The sequence below is a fragment of the Octopus bimaculoides genome, chromosome 13 (assembly GCF_046866305.1).
Source record: "Octopus bimaculoides isolate indiv1 chromosome 13, ASM4686630v1, whole genome shotgun sequence".
NCBI lineage: Eukaryota > Metazoa > Mollusca > Cephalopoda > Octopoda > Octopodidae > Octopus > Octopus bimaculoides.
This window is the reverse complement of record NC_142940.1, coordinates 64263023-64284392: the sequence shown is the minus strand read 5'-3', so window position 1 is coordinate 64284392 and position 21370 is coordinate 64263023. Positions and strand designations below refer to the sequence as shown.

The 21370-nt window shown below is 39.7% G+C and overlaps 1 protein-coding gene across 1 annotated transcript in view; it reads left to right on the top strand.

The window, feature by feature from the left end:
- The window catches only part of LOC106867773 (zeta-sarcoglycan), a 71073-nt gene that overhangs the window by 28793 nt on the left and 20910 nt on the right, over window positions 1-21370 (top strand). The window contains exon 2 of the mRNA XM_089362001.1: window positions 14462-14635. Coding sequence (XP_089218127.1) covers window positions 14468-14635 — 168 coding nt within the window. The 5' untranslated portion in view covers window positions 14462-14467. The remainder of the gene's footprint in view (window positions 1-14461; window positions 14636-21370) is intronic.

Here is a 21370-nt window from a genome sequence, read left to right as displayed (position 1 = left end):
ACTGACCAGAGAGAACACCATGGTTAAGAGTTCGAATGTGATGCACTCTTTTACATGCCACCTGCACGGAAGCCATTCAACTGCTTTGGCAACGATCACACTCGGATGCCAGTCATCGAATTTGATTTCGATTTCACTTGCCTCAACAGGTCTTCACAAGCAGAGTTTAGTGTCCAATGAAGGAAAGGTATGCATAAGTGGGCTGGTTACACCCCTGGCATAGGCCACGGGTTATGGTCTCACTTGGCTTGCCAGGTCTTCTCAAGCACAGCAGATTTCCAAAGGTCTTGGTCACTAGCCATTGCCTCGGTGAGGCCTAATGTTCGAAGGTCGTGCTTCACCACCTCATCTCAGGTCTTCCTGGGCCTACCTCTTCCACAGGTTCCCTCAGCTGCTAGGGTGTGGCACTTTTTCACACAGCTATCCTCATCCATTCTCGCCACATGACCATACCAGCGCAATCGTCTCTCTTGCACACCACATCTGATGCTTCTTAGGTCCAACTTTTCTCTCAAGGTGCTTACACTCTGTCGACTATGCACACTGACATTACACATCCAGTGGAGCATACTGGCTTCAGACCTTGTGAGCTTACACATGTCCTCAGCAGTCACAGCAAAAATCAACCTTGGGTGGAATTTGAACTCAGAACACGGCACATGAAATGCTGCTGTTTTGCTCAACACTGCTAACAGTTCTGCTACGCTGGAAGAGGCTTCATATTGCTGCAACAAAGAACAAGCCATCCATGTTTACAACAGGAATAAGAATATGTGGCACCAGAATATGCAAAGCATGTCTCTGTGCCTCTATATTCTGTGAGACTCCTCTACGTTGAAGCTGTCTTCGTGTTTGTTCTTGCTCCTAACAACATGCAAGACAGACTAAAAAAAAAAAAAAAATAAGAGAAAGTCAGAAAATGTAAAAATATTAGAAAGCAAGGGGTGCAGGGTGCCCCACCTAGATTAAATGGTTTACGAAGCAGACTAAGAACAACAAAGTCGAAGTTAGACAGTTTTTTTGAAAGCCTAACTCACTGAGACGAACCACTGAACCTAACGATCATAATGAAGACGTCAATTATGAGTGAAAACAGGACCAGCAGCTGCGTGTTTAGGGATTGATGATATAAAATAACAGCAATGAAACAGTAATTTCATCTCCTGCAGGCTGGGCAGGGAGACCTCCTCTACATTGTTGACTAACCTGCTAGAAATAGCAGTCAGATCTCCTTTAAGTCACATCATCATCATTTAAGTGTGTTTTCTATGCTGGCATGGGTTGGACGGTTTGACAGGATCTGGTAAGTCAGAAGACTGCGCCAGGCTCTACTGTCTCCTCTGGCATGAATTCTATGGCTGGATGCCCTTCCTAACGCCAAATGCTTTGAAGTGTACTGGGTGCTTTTTACATGGCACCAGCATCAGTGCTTTATATGTGGCACCAGCATTTGTAGGGTCACCCAGTAACTTAAAAAAAAGACCCCTAGACTGAGGGGCGGAGGGAGTATTGAGGGGCAGAAATAAGTAACTTGCCATAGAGAAGAAATATGGCTGCTTCAGAGAGAGGGGAAAGGGGGGAGGGAAAGAGAGAGAGAGAGTGAAGCTCTGATGGGGTGGACATCCATGGTACAGGTGGATGGAGATGGAGAGGGTGAGTGGGTGGGTGGGTGTGGGAATTGCAAAATTGTGAGAGGAAAGTGTGAGGTGGAAGGGAGTATGTGGGGAGTAGGTACAGGTAGTGAGAGGGGTACAGTGCTATGTTTAAGGGATGAGGAATTATTTACATTATTTACATTATTTACATTCGACGGATATTTGTCCTCATCTTGTTTGTCGTTAACACGTTTTGGCTGATACACCTCCAGCCTTCATCAGGTGTCTTGGGGAAATTTCAAACCTGGGTTCTCATTCCTAAGGTATTTTTCAATGTTGTTTATTATTATTATTATTATTATTATTATTATTGTTAAGGTTAGCATTATGTTTTGAGTTCAAACCCCACAGAGGTCAACTCCACCTTTCATCCTTTCAGGGTTGATGGAAATAGGTCCCAGGTTCCGTTCTGTTGTAATAAGCCCCACCCCACCCCCACCGAATTTCAGGTTTTGTGTCTACAATAGAAACGACTGTTGTTGTTGTTGTTGTTGCTGCTGTTGCTGTTATGAATGTCGATGGAACTATTCCTCGTTAGTGAATAATGTATCTTGCAGCACTGGGAACACGTTAACGAGAAGGTAGCAGTCTCTGTCATTATTACCATCATCGTCATAGTTACCAGACACTGTCATCATCATCATCACCATCATCATCAATGTTGTTACATCGCCTACTGTGTGTTGTCAGCATCACATCATTTCATCACCTGGGATGAAATTATTAGTGGAGTGGGGGGGCGATGGGGGGTGGAGCTGCAGACTCCATCAGTTTCAAGTAGGGAGATAAAGACGGGGGGGGGATGAGAGGGAAGGTAGGGGGGGAATGAAAGAGTAAGAAGAATGAGGTGAGAGGGAGGGGTGGAGAAAGGATGGTAGGGATGAGGGAAAGGGACAGAAGGAAATGGTAGGGGGGGAAGAGGAGGAGAAGGGGAAAGACAGAGAAAAGGGTTGAGAAGGAGAGTATGAGAGGTAAAGCAGCAGGGAGAGAGGAGATGAAGAGAGAGAGGTGGAGGAATAAGAGAATAGAGAGAGAGAGAGTGATAACAGAAAGAGAGGAGAGATGTCAAAGAGAAAGAGTGAGATTTGTTGGTTTAGAGATGGTGAAAGATGATGGAAATGAAGGAATTGAAAGAGAGAGGAAGAATGGGAGAGAGAGAGAGAGAGAGAGGAAGAATGGGAGAGAGAGAAGAAGAATGGGAGAGAGAGAGGAAGAATGGGAGAGAGAGAGAGAGAGGAAGAATGGGAGAGAGAGAGAGAGAGAGAGAGAGAGAATGAAGTTAAAGGATTAGAGCTCTGCACCATGTGACCCATAATTCTGTCACACAATGTTCATTATGCCGTTGTTGAAGGAATTTATTTTAAACTTTAATAAGTGATTTGGCATCCTTAGCTCTAACAGGAGAACATGAAACGGAGCAGAGATCATAGAATTGACTTCAAAATAAAAGGAACTTCCTCAGAATCCTTTTGGCATCTGTTTTCAGATTATAGACACAGTCAGCTTACCATTTATTTATGTTCTAACCTAGAGATAAAATTTAAATGATGGGAGAGACATCCAGGTCATCAGAGCTACAGAAGTTGACATGGATCATAATCTGATATCAAAATTAAGACTCAAAATTAGAAATTAGAATTTTCGATGCTTCAAATAATTTGATGTTGCAAAGTTTAAGAAAATCTCTGTCGGGCAAGAGTTACATGAAGACTTGAATTCTTCAGAAGATGCCACTGAAGGGGACATCTTCAAAGAAAACATGTTTTTACTGAATTTCAAAACAAGTATTTAAGAATTACAACATTTAAAAGCATGAATCTGTTTGGCAAATAAATATAGTGCTTCTTATTCTGGGGAAAAAAATCCTACATGAAAAAAAAAAAAACTGTCAAAACAGAAATTATTGCCACAACATAAAATTGATAAATGTAGAAAAGAAAATGAGAAATGGTGAAGATAAGTGGAGGAAAATATGAAACATAAGAGGAACATGTGTAGTTAATGTTGTTTAAATTCCAATGGGAAGCCTTGTTTCTGGGTTAGAAACCAGCTCTTTTTTTTTTATTGGTGAGGAATTTAAAAAAAAAAAACAGAACGTATTTCATTTTGTCTCTCATAAAACACACACACACACACAACCAATTCCCAATGCTTTTTATCTGCTTTTTTCTCTTTTTTAATCTTTTCTTCACCCACAAAACTCATCTTTACCGTTTACATAAAAATCAAGAAACTCTTTTCATTTTTCTCATTTACTCACACTATCTTTTCGCTTTCTCTCTCTCTCTCTCTCTCTCTCTCCCTCTCTCTCTCTCTCTGGTCCTCACTCTCTCTTTCTGGTCCTCACTCTCTCTCTCTCTCTCTCTCTCTCTCTCTCTTCTACATATAACCAATTCCCCCTCTCCCCCCTCAGTTTCTCTGTAAAACTCCAACTGAAATGGTTGTTAAAATTTAAAAAAAAAGAAAAGAATGGAATTTCTTTCTTTTTTCCATTGGAACATCATCAGAATGTTTGCCTGACACAATTTTATCTCCTTAAAAATAACTCTTTTACTGAAACAGATTATATAAATATATATAATCTGGTTTTCGAGAGTGGTTTCTCTGTGTGTGTGTGTGTGTGTGTGTGTGTGTGTGTGTGTGTGTGTGTGTGTGTGTGTGGTATGTAATGAAGTAAGAAGCTTAACAAACTCAACTTGTCTTTTTTACAAACTATTATATCTACAACTTCTCAAAATGAACAAACCAATAATAATAATAATAATAATAATAATAATAATAATAATAGGCACAACCAGGAAAGTATTTGATAGTTGGAAAAGAAAACAGGTAGCATGGTACCATAGGCAGTAAGTAGCAAGCCCACTTTTCTTTTTGGTGGTGGTGGCGGTAGCAGTGGTTATGAGTTTATAAAATTAAGCATTTATTCTTCTTCTCAGCCAAGACTCACCCCTCCATGTTTTTATTGATAACCAGTTGACTCATAAGATCAAAAAGTCTCACCGTCCTTGCCCAACATGAAAGCTTGGCCTGTTGGAAATAGCAAACAGACATGTACACATTGGATAATGTAGTCCTAGATATACAAGTATTTAACATGGTCACAACTGGAACATTTTTGATCATAATTCTGCTCCACGTGGACTCACCTAGGGTTGAACAACAACAACAAAATATCATTGAACTCTGCAAATATTCCCTGAAGAGGAATCAATTCTGAAATTGATGTTTGGCAATGTTCACTCTCTCTCTCTCTCTCCCCCCACACATACACACACACACAAAGCTAGACATTCCTGGGTGTATGTTCCTGAATGGTTTGTTCTGGAATTGTGAGATCAAAACCTAAACAATTCCATCATGCTCTATAAACGTAAACCATTACAAAACATGGAAACAGTTACATTCGTTTTTTTTTTTGTGTGTGGTCGCTGCTGCTGCTGCTGCTATTATTACTACTGCTACTACGAAGTACCAAAGTAATTCCTCAGACGTCACTCCCTGGTCACTGGTACTACAGTTGTAGAGTTCACCATTATTTCTGTGAAGAATCAGACACCAAAGTTGTAGAGCAGACATCAGACAAAATACTTTGAGACCCAACAACACATATACTTGTGTGTAAGTGTTTGTATACATATATATACGTGTGTGTGTGTTAGCATGTGTGTGTATATACATATATGTGCATATGTGTGTGCCTATATATGTGTGTGTATATATATATATATATAGATGTATGTGTGTATATTCTAAGATGATAATAATAAAATAAGCTTAATAGAATTGTGTGTAATTAATTGTTAATATGATTGCTATGATGGTATTGTAATTTTTTATTAGCAGCACAACAACAACAACAACAACAAAACTGAAACGAAAGCAGTCAAAGGGACAGACACAGACATGAATAAACTTTGATCTCTTACATTATATGAATATTACACACACACATACACACACACATACACACACACATACACACACATACACACACACATACACACACACACGTATATATATATATGCCTATGCTCATATATACATAACGTTTATGAGAGTTGGTAGGTTTTGAAAAGATTAGCTAACCATATTCATTTGAGAGCAGCCTGAGGGGGAGAGAGAGGGGGGGAGGGAGAGGGAAAGGGAGAGAGAGAGAGAGAGAGAGAGAGAGAGAGAGAGATTGCCTCTGCTTTCAGTTGAATAAAACCGAAACATTTCTTTAAGAGAAATATGTTTGAAATTGTTTATATTTAAATGAAAACATTCCATCATAAATTTATATAAGAATATTTTGTTCCAAACACTGACTGAACCCTTTCAAAATTAAATTTCTAATGAGTAAACTGCTTGTATGATTCAATTAAATTTTTTGATATAATCCAGATTTTGGAGGGCTTTAGTATAAGATTTGTAAGTTTATATAAGGATATGCATACATCTATTGGTAGATATTAGGTTACTGGTCTGGTGTAGAATTTGGATTATATATTGGTTCCATTCCTCAAGAGGATTGCATCAAGGATGCTAACAAGAATGAGAGGAGGGAATATACTTAACTTATGGCATTATGCTAAATCAACGGGTGCCATGGGACGAGGGATCCCATTGGAATTGGATGAAGATGGTTTGAGGGTCAGTCCCACTTTTGAGCAGACAGCTTGTCACTGCAGAGACTGATAGAGTGAAGGCGATCAGGTTGGCTGTGAAGGTGGTTGTGTATCAGGAAATCTGGATGGGGTTAGGGTTACCAGGAGTAATGTTAACTGGACACAGTGGCTTGATCAATCTCAGCTGGGCGACCTGGGAGTGGGCATCTGGTGTTCAACAACCTGAAACCCCTAATGACCCTCAGGAAATAACACTGATGATGTGTCCAAGTGACTCACACCAATATAGATAGGAGTGGCAGTGTGGTAAGTAGCTTGCTTACCAACCACATGGTCCCCCCCCCCCGGTTCATGTCACCTTGGGCCAGTGTCTCAGGTTTCCATACTTATCAACCTTTTCTCTTTCTTTCATGATGATATGTTGATCGCCAGGCACTGCCGTGTCAATCATTAGGGACTTGTTTGTCCCTGCTAAACGTTACTCTATCCGGCCTTCAGTGCTCTAACACCTTTTCTGTCTGGAAGTCAAATTCTCAGAACTGACCATGTAATTCCTAAGGCCAACAATTTGGGGGGAGGTGTAAGTCTGACCAAGATCATCTTTGCTTTTCAATCTTCTGGAGTTGATAACCTAAAGTGTACCAGTCATCTACTGGGGTCGATACACTCAACTGTTCTTCCTTCCCTGAAATTATCGGCCCTCTACCAATATGAGAAATATTATTATAACTGTTATTTAGAAGTCATCTTTATTATTACAATTAATATTGTGCCTTCCCCCAAAAGCCCCTCAAACTCTATGACGACAGGAAGAAGAGGGAGAAATGGGGGGGGGGGCATATGCATCTTAGCCTTGACTCCCTACATTTAGGAAATGATTTATTTATTTATTTATATATAATTTCTTTCTTTCAGTAGACAAACCAAAACAGGTCCTTAGGGAAGAAATTAGGTTAGATTGCAAGTCTCAGCAGGCAGAGAGAACTGGCAGCGAAATTCTTCCTTCTCTTTCTTCCAACTGTGACCATTAATACCACAGACTGTAGTGCACACACGCACACACACACACACACACACACACACACACACACACACACATGCTCTACTTTCTCTTTCTTCCATTTCATACACACAGACTCACTCTTGTAAGCTCTCTCACAAGCAAGCACCCACATACTTGGGACATGTATACCCTCACTTTTATAAGCTCCCATTCTCACATGCACACACACACACACACACACACACACACACACACACACACACACACACACACTTATAGCAGAATTAATGGGATTTTGTCTGAGACTTATGGAATTAAATCACCTCACTTCCTTTATATCGAATAAATATTTTTGTTTCAAGAAACGTTGTTGTGGCTGTTCTTAGAGAAGTGGAAGATAAAAATGGTAGTTCCAGGCCAAAGAGTCAGTTGTGAGAGAGAAATGCTAACGTGATTGATTAAATACAGTATTTGATTCTGTTCTCGTATATTTTTGAGTTCAAATCTCACCATTCATCCTGCTGAGAGTGTACCAGACTTGAACTGGAATCAATTTCAGCTGCTAAATCTCATTTTTCTTACAAATTCACACCCAACAAATTCTCTTTTTTTATATAATTAGAGTGGTGAGTGCTACAGAGCAAAAACCAAGAAAGAGATAAGATTTCAATTCCCAGTTGGAGCCTTTTCGTTTCATTTACTGGAAAACAATCAAACATCTCAACATTCCATTTCTACCCCTCTAAAGGGACCTAGTCCAGATAAATTTATTATCTTAGGTGCAGGCATGACCCCGTGGTAAAGAAGTTTGCTTTGCAATCCCATGGTTCTGGATTCAATCTCATTTTGTGACCCTTTGAGTATCTTCTCCCATAGCCTTGGGCTGACCAAAGTCTTGTCAGTGAAATTAGGTCATGGGAAAGTGTGTGTGTGTGGAGAAGGGATGGCAGAGTGAAGGTGTTGAATAAAAATACCTGGTGGTATTTGCTTATGTCTCTGGCATCTCAGTCAACTTTGCTTTCTTCTCACCAGAGTCAATAAAATAAGCACTGAACGGCTAAGTAATGGGGACATAAACACACCAACACCAGTTACCAAGCAGTGGTGGGACACTAAGCCTCAGGCTGACCAAAGCGTGTCTGTGGATTCAGTGGGTGGAAACTGAAGGAATCCTTCATGTATGTATCTATGCGCTTGTGTGTCTTTGTGCCTGTTTGTCCCCCACCCACCCACCCACCACTTCACAACCGGCGTTAGTGTGTTTACATCCCCTGTAACTTAACGGTTCAGTGAGAAAAAGATAAAAGGAGTTCAAGGCTTTCAAAAATGAGTGCTGGGGTCGATTCATTCAACAAAATAATTCTTCCAGGTTGTGCTCCAGCATGGCCAGAGTCAAGTGACTGAAACAAGTAAAGGATAAAATATAATGCTGTATGTGTGTGTGTGTGTGTGTGTGTGTGTGTGTGATAAATATCTACTTGTATGATTTATTATAAAATTATAGAAAAAAAGCAAAAAGATAAGAAAAACGTATCCTGAACCTCTTATTTTTCTCCATCAAACGTTCAAGGAATCTACATAAATTAGGGGCTGTTTTGGAAGTGGGGGGGAGAGAAACATCTGGGTGGAGAAACAGTCGCGTACACGTGTATGTGTGTGTGTGTGTGTGTTTGAGTGTGTGTGTGTGTGTGTGTGTGTGTATGTGTGTGTGTGTGCCAGGCGTGTGATTTGCCAGATAACAAGTTGGCATCCGTTCCTGCCACCTACAAAACTGATATCATCATCATCATCATTGACATAGTCAATGTTATCATCATCATCATTTTCATTTTCTCATAAATATCCTCCCCCTCCTCCTCCCTCCTCCTCCTCCTCCTCCTCCATCTTCTTCTCCCCCCCCCATTAGCTTAATCAACCTCATCAGTCTTATGTCATCATTATAACAACAATCACCACCATCATCATCGTCATCGTCATTGTTGACAGCAAACTCCGGGTTATAGGATACAATCTCCTCTTCTGCTCCTGGCTGATTCTGTAAAGGATGAGAAGAGAGAGAGGGGAGGAGAGGTAGGGGAGAGAGTGAGGGCATTATTACACCCCCCCCCCCGGATCTCACCTCCACCACCATCCCCACCTCCTACTACTGACACAATCCTCTTTCATACAATTCATTCTCTCTGTCTCTTTCTCTACATCTTCACTCCTCCTCCTCCTCCTCCGCACTCTGTTGAAGGCAGGTGGAGACCAAATTACTTGATGATGGGCGATGGAGGGTCGAGATTCTTCAGTAATTAATGCCTAAACAGATGAGAATCAAAACCCATCTTCCTCCTCTCCCTTCCTCATCTACCCCATTACACACTCTCTCTCTCTCTCTCTCTCTCTCTCTCTCTCTCTCTCGCTCTTTCTCTCTCTCTCTCTCTCTCCCTCTCTCTCTCTCTCTCTTCCACTTGCCAAATTTTTCAAATAATTCCTTAATAGACAAATATTTCTGCTTGTAGCTTTCATTGTTCTGCTAAGTCTTTGACAGATGATGGGGAAAGAACTTCGTTCCACGCACCTCAACCTACTCCTCTCTGCCCAAACTAAAAAACAAAATAATTTACTCTAAACATTCAACTCTTGTCATCAATTCTTCATTGAAACTTCCCTTCTTCTTAATACAATCAACAGCCCTTTAAGAAGCTCCTCCCCACCACTGGCCAGGTTGATATAGGACTCAATCTGGGTGACCATGTACTCACCAAACATTCCTAGTCTAAGCAGTCAGGGATTCAACTCTTCATCGCTCTCTGATTCAGGTTAGTATTGTGGAATAAAGGTGAAGGCACGTGGTTTGGTGGTTAGGGTATCCAGCTTACAATCATAAGGTTGTCAGATCAATTCCCAGCAGTGCATTGTGTCCTTGAGCAAGACACTTTATTTCATGTTGCTCCAGTCCACTAACATGGTAAAAGAGTTGTATCTGTATTTCAAAGGGGTCAGCCTTGTCACACTCTGTGTCACACTCTTAATTTCCCTGAGAACTACATTAAGGGTCCACGTGTCTGTGGAGTACTCAGCCACTTACACATTAATTTCACAAGCAGGTTGTTCCGTTGGTTGGATCAACTGGAACCCTCTTCATCAGAACCGATGGAGTGCCATTTGTAGAATAAAAGTATGTTTAGCACCTTGTGGAACATATACAAAGCCTCTAAGCTCGTTTACTTTACACAGCTGTCACCAGGTACTTATAGACTTTAATCTGCAACTGGTTATGGGGCCCTGGTTTTGGAGTTCCATGGTTTTGAGAGGAGGGGAATCTACTCTTAACAATTATCGTTTCCAGGTCTACACTAACCTGAAGAATTAATTAGCATATTGCCGTGGTCGATGCCAGTGCCGCCTGACTGGCTCTCGTGCTGGTGGCTTGTAAAAAGCACCCACTACACTCTCAGAGTGGTTGGCATTAGGAAGGGCATCCAGCTGTAAAGACCTTGCCAAATCAGACTGGAGTCTGGTGCAGTCTTCCAGCCTTGCCAGTCCCCAGCCAAACTATCCAACCCATGCCAGCATAGAAAAACGGACATTAAACGATGATGATGATGACAATTAAAGCTTGCCTTCCTATGCATATGAAGGCTGAATCTTGAGGACTCTGTTGAAAGGAACCTCTATGGTTTAACGGAGAGAAACGAGGCAAAGCAAACCTGTTGGTCATCCACTGCATCTGTCCCCATCCCCGGTCATCTTGACCGAGTCATGCCACCGGACTGGTCATGGATGAGAGAGTGAGTTTTGCAGTGCACAATGGTTCTTCACTTCAAACCAGGTCGCTGCATAAGGCACCACTCTTCCTTTAGGAAGATTAGACGGTCTTCATTGCTCCGATGCATGAACAGGCTTGTCACTCCTTTATCTCTGTAACTACTACTACTACTACTACAATTACTATCACACCTTTATCAGCTGATAACCAAAGCTATTAGCACACCACCACAGCTCCTGTTGCACCTTTGCAAGTCGTGGGAAGGCCATCCAGCTGTGGGAAACCGTGTCAAAACAGACAGTAGAGCTTGATGAAGTCCTGTGGTTTGTCAGCTCCTGTCAAGCAGTCCAACCCATGCCAGCATGGAGAAACATGTTAAATGATGATGACGATAATGATGATGAACTTAATGCATGGAATACAGCAATATTCTCTATACACAAGCACACACGCATGCATGCACGCACACACACACACACACAAACACACACATACACATACACACACACGTGCAAGCGACAATGATTTATAATGAAAAGGGAAGAAAGTTTGAAGAATGGTTTCTTTAGATCCTACCCAGCAGGGAAACCTTGATAAAACTCTTAACCCTATGAACCGAGGATGTTTGATCTGCGCTAGGAATGCATCAGCGGAAAATGTGACATGGCAGAGAGAATAACCATTTGGTTGGAATGGAAATGCAAGGATTCTTTGCAGTTTATTCAACCTGACCTGCTGGGTGAATGGCCTCAGGGCAAAAGCAGCCCCAGGCACAACAAACCTTATTCATCTACACATATATTTTCGTATGTATATATGTATATGCAAGCATGCATATATGTATGTATGCATATATATATATGTATGTATATATATATATATATATATATATATATATATATATATATATATATATATGTATGTATGTATGTATGTATGTATGTATGTGTGTGTGTATGTATGTATGTATACATGCATTTATGTATGTATGCTTATATATATATGCAACAGAACTAAATCCAGAAGCAGATGGTTGGGATGCAAAGAAATCCTATACAATGTGTTAACCAACGAATATTTAGTCTTAAATACATGTAAGCATGTGTGTGTGTGTGCGAGAGAGAGAGGGAGAGAGGGACAGTGACAGAGAGAGAGGGAGAGAGAGACAGAGACAGACAGAGGGAGAGAGAGACAGAGACAGAGACAGAGAGAAGGAGAGTATGAACAATGCAAGTCAAGTATTTGCGTTATTTTTTGAAAAGCCTTATTTGAAATTTCTTTGGTTAAAAGTTGGGTTCACTGCATCCTGGATTCCATTTGATAGAGAAAAGAATATCGTAAAGGAAGCAACACAAAGATGTGTGTAGGAACGAACAGACACCTGATCCATCATCAGGTTATCCCTGATTCTGACAGATAACAGATGTGTGCACCAGATGACCTACCTTGCCAGGGCTGGGATGTCTACACCTGGTGGCCTCCATGTGTTTGTGAGGGAGAGAGAGAGAGATAGTCTTAATTCAATGTATTGGTAGAGTGTTATATATATATCCCTGTAAATCCGATAGATTTGTAATGTGTGTGTGTGTGTGTGTGTGTGTGTGCGTGTGTGCGTTTTTCGTCATCATTACCATCTAATGCTTGTTTCCCATGGGTTGGATGGTCTCACAGAGCTGGGAAGGCGAGGGGGTGCACAGGGTTCCGTAGTTTGTTTTGGCAGGGTTTCTCTGGGTGGATACCCTTCCTAATGCCAACCACTTTACAGGGTGGACAAGGTGCTTTTTATGTGGCACCAGCACCAATGCTTAGAACTATTTCAGTTTCTGTCAACCAAACCCATTCACCAGGCCTTGGTTGGCTTGGGTCTACAGTAGAAGCGTCACACAGTGGGACTGAACCCAAGAGCACATGGTTGGGAAGCAAGCTTCCTAACCACTCACCCATGTCTGCCCCTAAGATATATATTTCAAGATTTTATAATAAAGAGCTTAATTAATTCTTCGGCTTTTTCCTGCGCCTCGGATATACATATTTACACACACACACACACACACACACATGCACATTTTTGTGTGTGTGTGTGTGAGCGCTGAATAATCATTTAGCTAGATTCTGGTAGTGAAAGCATCAGGGTATCCTCTGAGTTCCCTAAGTACTGTGTGTTTATCTCCGTATAACTAACACTCACGGCCTAGAGTCTGACCTGTATAAGATTAACGAGAGAAACAGTGCTTCTCTTACTACAACCCTTAGCGGAGAGGGGAGGAGGAAGGGGAGGAGCTGAATCTAGTTTGAAGTTCAGGCTGTTGGTGGAAGTGGTTTTTGTGTCTGCCACCGTGTTTATGTTGTTTGTGTGTGTGTGTGTGTGTGTGTGTGTGTGTGTGCGAACTGAACTTAGTGTCACAGTCTGTCTCTAATCAGTGATATTTTACTTGGGTTTCGATGCCAGTTTTTAGCGCCAACACATATGGGTGGGGGACGGGGAGGTATGTGAATGTGTGTGTTTGTGTGTGTATAATAAACAGTTTTTCTTTTAGTGTGTGATACAATTATTTTTTAACTTTCTATTAAAATGTAAACTTTACTTGTTCCAATTCCAGACAAGACATTCCTTGAAGCTTGCAAAAAATTTCAATCCAAATATTCTTAAGTCTATTCTAAGATTAAGTTTTATAAGAAATTTTGGTAAATAAATTGATTTCTGGCATTGAAACACAATAAAAAAAAAAGAAAAAAGCCCACAAATTTGTAGAGATGTAAATATAGTTATTGACACCAGTGTATAGCTGGTATGTATTTTATAAGAAATGCAAAGATGGCAAATAACTGGAGTTCATTTCAGCTTAGCGCTCGGATATTCTACTGTCCTAATTGCGATCTAATATGATCAGAATTAATGCAGTTGTTTAGCCCCAGGTCAACCTGATTGAGCAGACCTAAGTCAATGTTGGATGGCCTCCTCTCGCAGGTGAATCAGGATAAAACAATCCTAAATTAATCAAGAAAGTCTGCTAGATTTTCATGCCTGTTCCCAAAGACTAGGATTCCTGGATGATGTCCTCTACTGTCCATTCTTGTTATCAACAAGGCTTGCTTCACATCCTCTCATTGGTTATTCAGAATTTCTTTGGAAGTCGTAAATACTTTTCTATAGGTTACAAACAGGGAGAAGTGGAATAGGAATAGAAAGTACCTGTAATATAAGTGGGGAAGGATTATCTGTTAATCCCTGACCACAAAAGAATGGAAAATAATTTCAAACCAAAGGAATAAATATTTTTTTTCATCTTACGCAAATGTTTCAAATTGTCCCCTCCAAATGAAAGAACTGTGGACAACAACCTTCCTTCTCAAACTTGATTGTAAAAGAAAAAAGTTACAAAACTAACAAAAACCTCAAAGAATATTAATCTTCTTTCATTTTTTCTTCTCATTTCAGGATACCATGAGGCCAACGCATATTTCAAATGAAACTTTTGGGGGTTTCTTACCTGTCGGTATTTATGGTTGGAGGAAACGCTGTTTATATGCGTTCATTCTGTTACTCATGATCCTTGTTATTATGAACTTGGCCCTTACAGTATGGATTCTTCGAGTTCTAGATTTTTCTATAGTAAGTACCAATTTTATCTCCTTTACCATTCTCTTTTAGTTTTTAAAAATTTTGTTTTTCCACATAGACACTAAATGAACAAGTAAGGTTCACTAATTACGGTACCAAAGCATCATTTTAAGATTGTAGATCCAGTTCCTGGAACAGAAAATGTGTTGTGTCCTTGCACATGGGGCTTTCATTTCCTGTTACTCAACCGAATCTCAGTAGCAACAGTTTAACTTTGCAATGAACTGATATCTCTTCCAGGAGGAAGTTTTGCACTCTCGTTGACTTAATGCTTCATTAACCATGGTAAGAACTCTAATTTGATGGAATGAGATCTTAACTCACTCAGGATTGTTCCAAGATATCAGGATGTGATTTGAGGATAATTTAGCTACTTTAATGAACTGACAGCTGTAAACAATAACAAAACAAGCAAATTTATTATATGGTCAGAAGTTGATATTACACCTAAATACAAAGACTCAGTTTTTATCATGAACATCATTCTACAAGGAATTGGTAAGAAATACCATTAGGTTGCAGTGGTGAGATCAATTCTTCCCCTGCCCTTAAAGTAAAATCCTATTGTAATTATTATTATTATTATTATTATTATTATTATTACACCAATGATATTTTTTTTAAATCTCATACGAGCATGGAAATAGGATGTTAAATGATGATGATGAGGATGATGATGAAGTTAGTTTAATGCCAGGGAAACTAAGAGTGAACATCACTCTTATGGAGTTTTGGGATTTGAAAATCATTAATTCTTCAATTCGTTGCTGTGAATTGAACTAAACATCTGGAAATTGGTGAAATATTTTTAATCCCTGTCTTAATTGTTATGTTGTGTATTTGTGTGGTTAAATGGTTAATAAATTTGCTTCCAAACAATGAAGTCTTGCATTCAATCCCACAATGCAACATCTTCAAGAAGTGTTGACTAAAGTCTAATGACTAATGTTAATTAGAAAGAAAAATACATAAAGCTTGCTCACGAGATGAACTTTATTTGTTGTTCATAGAACCAGTCTCATCAAACTACGATACACAACATTTGGCTGGGGATTAAGTTAAGGGGACATTTGGGGAACATTCATCTATTTGACTGTAAAGGACTAAGGAAGTAGTTATTATTGCTTTCAAATTCTAGCACAAGGCCAGCAATTATGGGGGAAGTGGGTAAGTCAATTGCATTGACCCCAGTGAGCAACTGGTACTCGTTTTATTGATCCTGAAAGGATGAAAGGCAACGTTGATTTTGGCAGAATATTCTAGCACAAGGCCAGCAATTATGGGGGAAGTGGGTAAGTCAATTGCATTGACCCCAGTGAGCAACTGGTACTCGTTTTATTGATCCTGAAAGGATGAAAGGCAACGTTGACTTTGGCAGAATTTGAACTCAGAATGTAAAGACAGCTGAAATGCCACTAAGCACACTTTGCCGAACCTGCAAACGATTCTGCTAGCTTACCACATTAGAGTAGTTACATTCACTGAACAAATGGGACACAGATTGTGAAGAATATTCAGGAGATCTGCTGGAACCACAATGAAATGGACAATGCTGTAATCAAATGACTTCTGACCTCGTTAGATGTGTGACTCTCAGCCAGACTCCTTACTGAGTGAGGGAGTCGATTCTCTGCAACATGGCTTACAGTCGACTGCTTATAGTTGAATTCATGTCTAATGAATATGATACTGCATAAAAAAGTGTATATATTTCTGAGATATTCAATGTTCATGTATATATACATACTTGTAATTAGAGAGAGGGAGAGGGAGAGTTACTTCAGACATGTATCCCCAAATGGGTTCAAAATTTGACTACTACTGTTATATCACTGTTTCCTCCTCCTCCTCCTCCTCCTCCTGTGTTTATAAAAGTGACAGTAAACTGTGCATTATGTGAGTGTCACTGCTGACAGAAATCATATATAAGTTTATGTTGTTAGACAGCAATTGTTGCTGTGTTGTTAGTTTTGAACTGTAGGCAATTATTTGCCCTCCCCACTTATTGCCCCCCTACAATCATAACAAATAACATTTGCATTAATCATTATTGTCCATGACAGCAACATAGATCCCTACCAAAATACCAGAGACACTACATTCACAGTCCCCTCCCTGTAAGGAATATCTTGAAGTACAGGACGCTTAACCCTTCTTCTCAAAGAAAAACAAGGAGAAGAAGAGTGACTAAACCAACTAACGGGCCTTCTCTCCTCTTCCAATGTCTCTTGTTGTCTCAGAAGACAAACATGGAAGTAGTGGAGGTACCTTTACAATGTATTTAGGGATAAAATATTGTGAAAGCAGAGGCGAAGGGCAGGAGTATTGCCACTGACCTTTGTAGGCCTTTCCATAATCTCAATATGACATACCCTAGATGCAGATAGCATTCTTTACCCCACCTTCTGAATTTGGGGTACACTGTTTCAGAAATTTAGAATTAATCCCATATTTATTACCCCAGATAAACAAAATGCCAGGAGACATTGCTGTAAATACCCAACTCATCCTTACTGACTCCGGAAGCCCAATTATTTCAAGTTAGATAAGCCTTTGTTACAATATATTCCTACTCCTTCCTGTCCAGCATCATCTGCCAACAAACACAACAACTCTGTGAGCTTCTTCCATTCTTATTCTACCTCCAAGACTTTCATTATCTTCTATTAAGCTAACAAGACCTCCTTGATAAATAAAACTATTTACACTGAGTAAACAGGCCCATCAACTTCAGCTTATGTATGGTTCTACTGGTAACAATTCAGGGGCACCTTGTTCCCTGTCAATTTGAAGGTTCAATATCAAGAGAAAATGGTGAGTGAAGTAGAACTTACAAACCAAACTCTTGAATTGAATTTTTGTGATGAAATTAGTGATGTGGAGCAAGTACTGTCATATTGAAGAAGCACACTGTGTCACCAGTCAGGCCATCTCAGCTGGATTGCCCCATTGGGTCAATGCATTCGCTGAACATGCCTTGACCATGTGGTTGTTGGCCCTTCCAAATCCCACAAATCCCAGATCATTGTCTTGCATAAATGCGGCTCTGGTTCAGTTCAAAGTGCTGCTTGCTTGTCTCTCAGCCATTCTTTCTTCTGCTTCACATTGATGGAAAGACACCATTTTCCATCACTGGTGATGATGCAGTAAAGGAATTTCCTTTTGTGTCTGTGAGTTGCCTGGCATCGAGGGAGTAAACTGGTTGTGAGAGAGCAGCACTGGAATTCGTCTCTTTCATTGAGAGTGTGTGGTGCCCAAGCACTGAGTCTTCAGATCTTACCTATTAAATGGAACTGACGGGCAATGATTTCATCAGCTGGACCAATTCCCAAGTGGAGCGGCATGGATCCTCATTGATAAGCTCGTTCAATCCTTGAATTGAACAAAACATGCCAAAACATGGAGTCTGTAAGGTCAAATTTCCCATCCTTGAAGCTTGTGCAGTTTTTTCAATAATTGTGCATTTTCTGTGCACAGCACAAATGTTACAAATGGCTTTGCCAGCTTTGGAAACTTGACTGAAAGCAGCAACCAAAAGCCAGTGTCAAAAATGTTCAGTTTATTTTATTTTTATTCTTTGCTTTCATATTACCATATTTTTCATGTTACCATATACATCAGTGTACCAGAGGGAATTTGAACCACAAAAGACAATCACCTCCAAAACAAGAGATTGTCTAAAACACCAAATATAAAACTCGAACCATAACATGCTGAGGTTCAGAGAATCAGTAATGGTGAAGAACATTGTAAAACACACACATAGCTCCCCCCAGGGTCCTACTGCTGAATATCTTCAACTGAAACCTATTTAGGAAGCTGGGTTGATGATGATGTTATATTGAAATAAAAATAAATTATAAGTCTGTTTAATATACATTCAAATAACAGCAACACAAAGAAACTTTTTGAAATACACCAGTCGTTATTTGTGGAAGCTGACAAACGGTAAAGAATGAAGCAGCGTTGCAGGCTGTGTTCTGTTTATGCTCACCAAAGCACTCTTTCACATGGCTTTGCCAGAACATTCAACCGGCTGAAAGCTTTCAGGACAACATTCCCATAGTCTGTACTCTGTTTACAGTTAAAAACCCTCTATGTGTTTGTTTGAGATTATGTTTGTCTTTCCAATATTGATTAAAAACTGGTGTTGGTTTGTTTACATCTGCTTAACTCAGCAGTTTAGCAGAAAAACGATGTACCCTGGCTAATTTGTTTGACAAAACCCTTTAAGATGGCACCCAAGTATGGCTGCATTCCAGTAAATGGAACAAATAAAAGATAAAATATGTAAAGATATATGCATGAAGGCCACAACTTCATTTGAGGCAATGCTGTCATTTTCTGATCATTTTCTGGAAGCAGAATGGAGTTGACTCTTCAAGACAACTGTCCAGATGTAGCAAGGACAGGTGTTCAAAAAGTGACCACCCACACTGATACTTGCCGGCTTTTCACAGCCACAGCCAGCCACAGGTGTCCAGCATATCCTCTGAGGTACTAAGAATCAAGCGGTGCCTGTGTTTGAAGCTTTTTCAAGTGAGGAATGGCCACTGCCACTCTTTAAACAACAAATGCATTTGCCCGAAAAGAAGAACCATTCTACATCATTGGATGCAAACAAAGTCACAGGTGTCACATGGGAGTTTTCCTTCTCCTGGAGAGACGCCAAAACAAGGATTAAGGGGTCACTGGCTCCCAGTTGTTGTTGATTTTACTGAGTCCACCCGCCCTGTGATGGGTTTTTTCTTTTGCTTTGTGTCCTGCAGGGTATCTAATGAAGGCCACCCTCATTATTAAGTAGCTTGTTTGGGTGGCTGGTTTATTCTTTGGCCACGGTATCTTGAAGAAATAGGCTGGAAGGGCCCAGTTGTGCTTCCAGAATCTCAGATTTGATTAGATGGTCATCTTCACATGGCAATTGCATATTGCCAATCCTTGTAATCTCTTTTGGGAGGTTCTGGGTCTTAAGATCAGCCTCCATACATACGCCTATACATGCATACAAGCATACATACAGAGAATTGCTTCAGGTGTTTGTGCACAATATACACAGAGACATATAAATGTGTGTGTGTGTGTGTGTGTGTGTGTGTACTGCTTTTAAGACAATATGTAAATGTGTGCTCATAATCCTAAGCTCCCTTTTGCTTATGTTTCTTAAGAAGGAGGATATAATTTAGGAGACAGGTGGCAGGTGAGGACAATAAATATAAGAAATTTATATAAAAACAAAAGCAAATAGGGGTATTTCTGTTTGTATTCTCTCAAGATACCCTAAAAGTAAATAAATAAACTGCTTCCAGGTGGAGCTGGGGAAAAGCGTTTTTGCAGGAGGGGACAACATACAATAAATTTGGTAATATTTTGCCAGAATTCCATGACAACTAAACAACAACCTATTAGTTTGGTAAAACAAATAGGGTTTACCATGGCACTGTTTACAACATCTTGGAAGCAAATTGTATTTATTTTTAGAAGAAGAAGAAGATAGATACATGCATTACGGTGGAGCGTGTAGTTGCTTATTTGCAAATATCTGAAGCATTTTCTATGGAGGTGTACATATCATGGATATAAAACCTTTTTTTAATAGCCTCTTAACTCATCCAGCTTATATATGCCATTGTCATCCAATTAAATGTGTGTGTTTGTGTGTGTGTTGGTTATTTCTAAAGGATATGTGAATGCTTGTAAATAAAACTAGTTGTGTTAATATACATACACATATATACATATATATATTTATATATGTATGTAGGTATATATATATATATATATATATATATATATATATATATATATATATATATATATATATATATATATATATATATATATGTTTACTTCTTTACACATAGAGTGAGGGAGATATAAACACTTCTATCCACAAATACAACAATACATACACACTTGTTTTACACCCGTCTGGCACCAAGAGAAACTGTTTGGCTGAAATGTGGTTCTAACTTTTACTCAACGCCAGGAATGTTTCGGTTATGTGATGACTTTCAATGTTTGCCAGACTTTTCACTTTTCTTTAGTTTTTTTTGTAATGCTATAAGGGATTATATTTTGTAATGCTATAAGGGATCATATTTTCTTTAAATTATGCCTAATAGCATGTATGCATGAATGCGTGTATTTTGTGATTTTACATACATGCACACACAGATACACCAACTTACATATACATACATACATACATACATACATGTGTGTGTATGTGTGTGTGCGTGCACATCTATGTGTGTATGTATATATTTGTATATGTATATAGATGTGTGTGTATGTGTGTGTATATATATATATACATATATGTATGTATATATATATGTATGTATATATATATATATATACTCACACACACACACACGTGCAGTCACTGAGATTTATGTGTGTGTGTAAGGAGAGTAGGGGCAATGGCAAGCGTTTCTGTTATGTTTAGAAGGATTACAGCCAGGGCCTCTGGGATCTCCTTTCATCAACTTACACACACACACACACACACACATACACACACACACACACACACACACACACCATGGTAAGGACCACAGGAATGTGAGGTATTAGAAATAAAACAAACCATTCACATTCTTCTCAAGACTTTATTCCTGAAGCCTGCCCTGGTAGCTTTGGTATCATTGCTAGTGTTCTTCAGACATTCTTGGGTCGATATCCACCAGCCCTGGGGGTCGGGTAGGGGATATGGGTGGAGACTAC